The 9,060-nt window shown below is 55.3% G+C and overlaps 1 protein-coding gene across 1 annotated transcript in view; it reads right to left on the reverse strand.

Annotated features, from left to right (window-relative positions):
* The window catches only part of LOC116525450 (ketosamine-3-kinase), a 12,455-nt gene extending 8,789 nt beyond the window's left edge, over window positions 1-3,666 (reverse strand). Inside the window, exon 1 of the mRNA XM_032241196.1 lies at window positions 3,460-3,666. Within this exon, the coding sequence (XP_032097087.1) occupies window positions 3,460-3,600 (141 nt within the window). The 5' untranslated portion in view covers window positions 3,601-3,666. The remainder of the gene's footprint in view (window positions 1-3,459) is intronic.
* Between the last annotated feature and the right edge of the window lie 5,394 nt (window positions 3,667-9,060).

The raw sequence follows: 9,060 nt of genomic DNA on the forward strand, positions 1-9,060 counted from the left end.
CAGAAGAGGTCAGGGCCAGCGGCCTTTCCTTTCCTCCTGCTACACACACCACTGCCCTGCCCACTTCCCCATCCTCGCCTGGGGCTCCACCCTTACACACAGACACACACCCTTACACACCCTTACACACAGACACGGATACACCATACACACAGACATAACATACACAACATACATACAGACACAGATACACCATACACACAGATGCAACACACACACACACACACACACACACACACACACACACACTCCTCGTGCTCCTGTCTTCCAGCTTTCTTCAGCCTTCTTTCAGTTCTTCAGAGTCCCTACCTTCTCAGCCTCAGAGCCCCACCACTGCTACCATGTCACCACTGCTTGGAACACTTTTTTTTTTTATTTTTTTTTGAGATGGAGTCTTACTCTGTCACCAGGCTGGAGTGCAGTGGTGCGATCTTGGCTCACTGCAACCTTCACCTCGCCTCTGGAGTTCAAGTGATTCTCCTGCCTCAGCCTCTGGAGTAGCTAAGATTATAGGTGCACGTCATCACACCTGGCTAATTTTTGTATTTTTAGTAGACACGGCATTTTGCCATGTTGGCCAGACTATTCTTTAACTCCTGGGCTCAAGTGATCCGCCTGCCTCAGCCTCCCAAAGTGCTGGGATTACAGGCGTGAGCCACCGTGTCTGGCTGGATCACTCTTCCTCCACCTTTTGCCACGTCAGTGCCTTCCTAGCAATCCTTCAGATTTCAGCTTTGTATCTGTTTCCATGTCTCAAAGAAATCTTCCCTAACTTCCCATATTAGATAATTCTTCCCCTGTAAAATACCTTCTTTCTTTTAAAAGAAAATTGTCACTGAAGAACACGCAGAAAAGTGCACAACTCCAAAGAGTCCAACTCAATCTATTCCTACGGTGTGAGTATTGCCCAGATCAAGACTCCGGATTCACTGCAATCCAAAACACCTCTTCTCTCCATCGCCCACCATCCTGTTCCCCAAAGGCAACCTCTATTCTGACTTTACACAACATAGATTTTTTTTTTTTTTTCTTTTTGAGATGGAGTCTCACTCTCACCCAGGCTGGGGTGCAGTGGTATGATCTCAGCTCACTGCAACCTCCACTTCTCGGGTTCAAGCGATTCTCCTGCCTCGGCCTCCCGAGTAGCTGGGACTACAGGCGTACAACACCACGCCCAGCTAATTTTCTTAATTTTTAGTAGAGATGGGGTTTCACCGTGTTAGCCAGGAGGGTCTCGATCTCCTGACCTCGTGATTCATCTGCCTCAGCCTCCCAAAGTGCTGGGATTACAGGCATGAGCCACCATGCCCGGCCCTCCACAACATAGAGATATTTTGCCTACTTTGTCATTATTTTGCACCAAGTCCCGTGGTCTCTGGGGTGTGGCCAAGGTCTATTCATTCACTCTACCGCTCACAGACAGCCACAAGCAGAGCTGCCTCTTATATCCTACTCATTCTCACAACCACTGACTCTACGGCCTGGGGCAGCAGCATCAGCCCACTGTGCCTCAGCTTCAACTGCAAAACGGAGCCAGGAATAGTACCAGTTTCACAGGCTTGCTGTCAACTGAGTTAGCATTAGCAACTAATGTCCACAGTCTATTCTGGGTTGTTTTGTTTGGTTTTTGGATTTTGTCTGGACAGGGTCTCGCTCTGTCACCCAGGCTGGAGTGCAGTGGTGTGATCATAGCTCACCGCAGTCTCCAATTCCTGGGCTCAAGAGATCCTCTTGCCTTAGCCTCCTGAGGAGCTAGGACTACGGGCACACGATGCCACCAGGCCTGGCTAATTTTTTTCCCCCTTTTTTGAGACAGAGCCTCGGTCTGTTGCCCAGGCTGCAATGCAAGGCACGATCTCTCTCGGCTCACTGCAACCTCCACCTCCCAGGTTCAAGGGAGTCTCCTGCCTCAGCCTCCTGAGTAGCTGGGATTACAGGCACGTGCCACCATGTCCAGCTAATTTTTTGTAGTTTTAGTAGAGACGGGGTTTCACCATGTTGACCAGGATGGTCTCGATCTCTTGACCTCGTGATCCACCCACCTCGGCCTCCCAAAGTGCTGGGATTACAGGCTTGAGCCACCGCGCCGGGCCCTGATTATTCTTATCTGTCCTTTGCAGCCTGGGTAACTGGTCTTCTCTCGTACTCCTCCCTTAAGTTAATCTTTTGTACCTCTACATCCCAACTTATGCTTAATTTTATTTTGGGGCTACTCTAGAGTATCAGTGTTCTTAGCTTTAGCTAGAAACCAAGAGCCACATAAAGTGGATATTTCTGTGGCGGAGCCTTAGTCGCTGGCTGGTTCACAGACCCTCCTCCCCTTCTCTGCATTTTGTATGTCCTGTTCCTCCTTATTTTCTCCCCAAAGAGTACTCCAGTAAAGTGTAGCCAGGACCCAGTTTTCCCTTTCTTTTCTAAAGACGATGCTTTGAAAATTATGCTTACAAAGTGATTATCTTCCTTCCCACTGACTTTGTCCGTCTTAGGGAGTGATGTTAATATTTATAAAGTGTTTAGAATGGACCGTGGGCTGGATGAGGTGGCTCCACGCCTGTAAACCCAGCACTTTGGGAGGCTGAGGCAGATGGGATTGCTTGAGGCAAGAATTTGGGATCAGCCTGAGCAACAGAGTGAGACCCGGTGTCTACAAAACATTAAAAATAACCAGGCATGGGCCGGGTGCGGTGTCTCACGCCTGTAATCCCGGCACCTGGGAGGCCGAGGCTGGCGGATCGCCCGAGGTCAGGTGTTCAAGACCAGCCTGGCCAACATGGCGAAACCGCATCTCCACTAAAAACATAAAATCAGCTGGGCGTGGAGGCGCGGCCTGCAGTCCCAGCTGCTCCGGAGGCGGCGGCGGGCGGGGGTCGACAGGCCGCCCCGCTGCACTCGGGCCTGGGGGACAGAGCCGGGCTCTGCCTCAAGAAAACGCAAAAACCGCACAGCTGACGGCCTCCCGGGAAAGCCACGTGCCGGACGACACGCAGCTGCCGTCCCAGGACGAAGTTCGAAGGGGAGGGACACCCGTGCTCCCGAGTCCGGCGACCCCACGTCACGGAGGCGGCATCCGGTCCCGGGAAGACGGAGGCCAGCGGGAGGAGGACCGGGAGGAGGCCGAGCGCCCTGACCGGGCTCCCGGGGCCCGGGCCCCGCAGCGCCGCCGGCCGGACCCGCCCCACGCCCCGCGGGACCCCGAGAAAAGTCCACGCGCAGCAGGGGCGGGCGGCCGCGCTCCCCTTGGCACAGTTCCCGCGCCGGACGCCCGACGCTTCCGCCGCCCCCGGCCCCGTTCACTGCTCGCCCCGCGGAAAGCGTCCTCCCCCCAGGGGCGCCCGGCAGCCCCGGGAGAGCCACCCCGGCCTCCGGCGGGAGAAACGGCGGCCGCGCCCCGCGCCCCGCGCCCCGCGCCCCTCCCCGGACGGAGCCCGGTCTCCAGGCGCGCCCGACGCGCGGCCTCACCTCCGCCCTGGAGTTCACTTTCACGAATACTCGTCCTCGGTCCGTGTCGTAGCTCCGGCCCTGGCTGATGCACCCGCCCCCCGTGTGGCCCGTGGCCCTGACGGAGCCGCAGCCCAGCTCGCGCCTCAGCAGCTCCTCCATGTTCCCACCGCGGCCGCGGACCCGCCCCGGGCGGGGCAGAGACGCGGGAGACGGCGGCGGGGCGGGCAGACGAGAGTCCGCGCTGGGATTGGGCGACGGGCGGGCGGAGGCGGGGCCTGGCTGCAGAAACGAGCGCTAGGATTGGGTGAAAAGCGGGTAGGGGCAGATAGTGGCCGCAAAGACGAGCATAGGGATTGGGTGGCGCGAAGGGGCGGGGCCTGGCCTCACGGAAGAGCGCGGATTGAGGGGCTGGAAGGGGTGGGGCCGGGAAGCAGGCCGGCGGGGGGATTGGGTGGGGATGGGATCACGTCGGGGGGCGGGGTCTCGCCGCCCACGAGGGTCGCTCGGCCCTCGCCAGGGCTCCGACCGCGACGATTTGGACTCAACTCTCCTGCAGAAAACAAGTCGAAATGCTAAGTATGTTTTCTAAAGCGCTGACCCAGTAGCAAGGGACCTCAGCCCAAGGTCTGGGTAACCGGAGCCCGGAATGCGAAGACCCCGAGGAACGGAGCTCCGGGTGTGGGAGTGGCGGGCGGCCGGGGCGCGCGCGCGGTGGAGGCGGGCGGCCGGGGCGCGCGCGCGGTGGAGGCGGGCGGCCGGGGCGCGCGCGCGGTGGAGGCGGGCGGCCGGGGCGCGCGCGCGGTGGAGGCGTCCGTCCACCTGGCCCGGGCGCCCTGTTGACGGCTGACGTCAGCTGTCAGTTCCTGGGAACCTGGCAAGGCCTGATTTTGGCGGGTCGTGCTGACTGTCACAGCACTGGCTTCCCTGATCTGAGGCCTTCCGACCTGGGCCGAGCCGGGCTACCAGAGCCCCGGGGTCTCCCGCTCACAGACTTCTCAGCCTCCGTAATTGCAAGCGCCGGCTCCCCCCGTAAATGTCCTGCAGAGCCCTAATACAGCGATGCCCTCAACACGGGCTGCCTACAAAGGGGGGCTCTCCCGGGAGGCGATGAGGCTTCGTCCCTCAGCACAGGGTGGCGGTGTTCACAGAAACCGTTCCCATAGTCTGCCCTTGCACCGATGTGCAACCCAAATTAATGTTACCTACAGTGAACAAAAAATTCGAGTGTTTATTTTAGTCTAAAGCAGAAAGGAAATGTCGCTTCCCCGGACATGGAGAGAAGCGAACACAAATCCTCTCCTGAGGCCGGGCGGGGTGGCTCACACCTGTAATCCCAACACTTTGGGAGGCTGAGGCGGGTGGATCACCTGAGGTGAGGAGTTTGAGACCAGCCTGGCCAACATGGTGAAACCCCATCGCTACCAAAAATACAAAAATTAGCCGGGTGCAGTGGTGTGCACCTGTAATCCCAGCTACTTGGGAGTCTGAGGTAGGAGAATCGTTTGATCCCAGGAGGTGGAGGTTGCAGTGAGCCAAGATCACCCCATTGTCACCCCACTGTCACTCCAGCCTGAGAGACAGAGCAAGACTCCATCTCAAAAAAAAATAATATTTAGAGCAGTGCGACTCATCATAGCCTCAAGAATGTAAATCAGGCCAGGCACGGTGGCTTACACCTGTAATCCTAGCACTTTGGGAGGCAGGTGGATCACCTGAAGTCTGGAGTTTAAGACCAACCCAGCCAACATGGAGAAACCCCATCTCTACTAAAAATACAAAATTAGCTGGGCGCCTGTAATCCCAGCTACTTGGGAGGCTAAGGCAGAAGAATCGTTGAACCCAGGAGGCAGAAGTTTCAGTGAGCCAAGGTTACGCCACTATACTCCAGCCTTGGTGACAGAGCAAAATTCCATCTCAAAAATATATATATATATAAAAAATCACCTGTGGTGAGCACACCCTACAGTCACCCCAAGGAGGGGACATCCAGCACGTGCTCTTCCAGTGCAGGCGGGGCTGTGCCTTGCCTCTGAACATGGCAAAGATCAACACTCCTGGAATGGTACTGTTGCATAAGACTCTGCATTAGCCATCCAGATGAGAGGTTTTCCTGCTGCCTTTTTTTTTTTTAGACGGAGTTTTGCTCTTTCTTGTGCAGGTTGGAGTGCAGTGGTGCAATCTTGGCTGACTGCAACCTCTGCCTCCTGGGTTCAAGGGATTCTCCTGCCTCAGCCTCCCGAATAGCTGGGATTACAGTTATTCACTACCACATCTGGCTAATTTTGTATTTTTAATAGAGACAGGGTTTCTTCATGTTGGTCAGGCTGGTCTTGAACTCCCGACCTCTGGTGATCCGCGCACTTCAGCCTCCCAAAGTGCTGGGATTACAGGCGTGAGCCACCGTGCCCAGCTCCTACTGCCTTTGAAGCAGGAAACAGCCATGCTGTGAACTGGAGCCAGAGCAGCCCCTCAGCAGGGAATAGAGGCTTCCTCTGGGACCCGAGTGTGCACCCAGCCAACAGCCAATAGGATGCAGGGGCCCTCAAGCACACAAACACAGGAAAATGAATCCAACAATCTGCATCACCTCAGAAGTAGATTCTTTCCTAGGGCCACCAGATGAGAACACAGCCCAGCCAACACCTGGAGGGTAGCCAAGCCATGCCCAGCTCTGGGCAGTGGAAACTGTGAGATCCTGAATGTTGCTATTTTAGGCTGCTAAGTTGTAGCAATTTGTTCTGCAACAGCAGAAAAACAATGTACAAATATTCATCAAGTATAGCCTGGACCCTATTCATAAATAGATACAACCCAGCAATGATATAAACAGACTACAGTTATACTTAAAGAGTTCTATGTGCCACTGCTAGGCATGGTGGCTCACGCCTGTAATCCCAGCACTTTGGGAGGCCGAGGCAGGCGGATCACGAGGTCAATAGATGGAGACCATCCTGGCCAACGTGGTGAACTCCGTCTCCGCTAAAAATACAAAAATTAGCTGGGCGTGGTGGTGCGCACCTGTAGTCCCAGCTACTCAGGAGGCTGAGGCAGGAGAATCGTTTGAATCTGGGAGCTGGAGGTTGCAGGAGCCAAGATCACGCCACTGCACTCCAGCCTGGAAGAGAGTGAGACTGGGCCTCAAAAAAATAAAAGAGTTATATATGCCAATTACCAAAGAAAAACGCAACACATGCAGTGTAATTCCAGTTTATGAAGTTAAAAACCTGACAAAATTCTAGTATTTTGGAGTTCATATTTGGCGGTAAAATAAAGCAAAGCAAGCCCGTGGCTGTTTTAGTCTGCTAGGGCTGCCATAGAAAGAGACCATCGATGGGTGGCTTTCGAGACAGAAAGTTACTTCCGCAGTGCTGGAAGGAGGCTGAAAGTCCAAGGTCAAGACGTTGTCAGGGTGGATTCTGGTGAGGCCTTCCTTCCTGGCTTGCGGACAGCCACCTTCTCACTGGGTCCTCACATGTCCTTTCCTCTGTGTGCAGGGGTTGAGGGAGAGACAGATAAATGGGGGCTCTTCCTCTTCCTATAGGTGACACCAGTCCTACTGAATTAGAGCCCCACGCCACGCCCTCACATAACCTTTATTACCTCCCTAAAGGCCCTGTCTCCAAATACAGTCACAGTGGTGGTTCAGGCGTCAGCTTCAATTTTGCAGGACATGGCTCAGCCCGTGACAGAGATTTCACAAAAGGCGGGAAGTGGTTGGCGTGGACTCTGTTGGCGCCTTGCCCACAGACCCTTGATTCCCAGGGCCAACCCAGGTGCCTCCAGGCTCTGGCACCTGGGACTTGGAGAGGGTCTCCTCTGCTACGCAGTGCAGGGCAGGCGTGAAGTGCTGGTGCCCCCAGGAACAGCAGCCTCTGAGGCAAGTTCTGCCTCCAGAATCCCCCACGGGATTGAGGCCAAGGCAGCTACACAGCCTTCGTGGGCTTCCAGCCTCACTTCCTCGACCCCGTGGGGCTCCCTGGGGTCACTCCCTCCCAGGTAAACTGCTCATGCTTGTTCCTTATCTGCTGGTCGGGGGAAAGTGTTTGCAGGGAATGGCAGTCCTGGGTAGGCCCAGGGGAGGTCTCTGGAGCATCAGCCAGGTTGTATTTCTTGACCCGGGGAGGTGATTCAGGCCGCAAGTGTTCACTTTATAGTTATTTACTAAATGGTACCTGGGTGTGTCTTCACACACTTTTCTGTGTGTATGCTGCATGTCACCCAGGCTGGAGTGCAGTGGTGCAATCTCGGCTCACGGCAGCCTCCGCCTGCTGGGTTTTGTGGGTAACCCACCTTCTGGGCACTGAGGAAGGAGAGCTAAGCAGACCCCTGGCACGATCAGTGCCTGAAGAGTAACTTACTGCTCATTTACTTCCTTCTATATAACCCTTTTATACAATCATGTCTTAGTTTGTAGTCGGAGGAATGTTGAGAGCAGACATGGCACAGAGCATGAACTAAGGAGAAACAGCCACACCAGGGCAAAAATCCGTGGCCCAGGCGGTAGTGCCCCTGCCTGAAAGGGTGTGCGCTGCATGGCAGGCCAGCCCAGGCGGCAGCGTTCAGTGTCGTAAAGATACCCGATGTATGGCAGGCTTGGAGCGAGGGTCACTCCTCCTGTAAGGGAGTTGCAGTATTTTGCTTCCAATTCTTGTGGAAAGCTGGCCTCAGGCCGGCAATCCCGCAAGCGTCCGAGGGCTGAAAACCCCTCCGGTGTAATCGCTCCTCGGTGGCTGTATGCCCTGTCGGCCCTCTGGCTACTGTGCTGACTCAGGGCACCCTCCTGTAGAAAACCTTAGAAGCTGCCTGCTGCTAGGTAAGAGATGTGGCACACTGTGCCCTCCTTGCTGCGCACGGCCCGCCTCCTAGCCTAGGTGACCTAATGGGGGTGGGCCCCGTGTTTATTGCTCATGTGATTGTCTTGACCCCATCAGTATCCTTGAGATGACCTCACTCACTACTTGCCCCAACCCATACCTGATACAGACATGCCTGGACGCTCCGGGCCTCACCTGTCTCCACTTGGGAGCGGCGTTGCGCCCCCACCCCCCACAGCCGCTCTTATCCACTCCTTTGGTGCTTTGTCTCCTCATGTCTCGGATCCAGAGCCTGGCACAGCGATAGGGGACACCCCACGACCCTAGTAGGGCTGGACACCACAGGTTCAAGCAATTCTCCTGCCTCAGCCTCCCAAGTAGCTGGGAGTACAGGTGCGCACCACCACACCTGGCTAATTTTTGTATTTTTAGTAGACACGGGGTTTCACCATGTTGGCCAGGCTGTTCTTGAACTCCTGACCTTGTGATCTGCCCGCCTCAGTCGCCCAGTGCTGGGATTACAGGTGTGAGCCACCATGCCCAGCCGCAAGATTCTGTCTCAAAAAAAAAAAGCTAAAAAGAACAGATGAAAATCTACAAATGGTAGTAGATAAACCAAAAGAACGGAGAGAATGAAAAGATACTCTAAAGACCATGGGTGGGCGAGCCACTCGCTGGGTGTGCTCCACGTGGTCAGGCCTGTGGATGTGTGTGTTTTTAGTCTGTGGTCCTAACCGTTTGGACATTTAACTCTGTGTCATGAACATGAACATTTTCATCAAAACTATACCACCATAGGCCGGGC

This window comes from Sapajus apella, unplaced genomic scaffold (genome assembly GCF_009761245.1).
Source record: "Sapajus apella isolate SASKATOON/1434 unplaced genomic scaffold, GSC_monkey_1.0 scaffold48, whole genome shotgun sequence".
Lineage (NCBI taxonomy): Eukaryota > Metazoa > Chordata > Mammalia > Primates > Cebidae > Sapajus > Sapajus apella.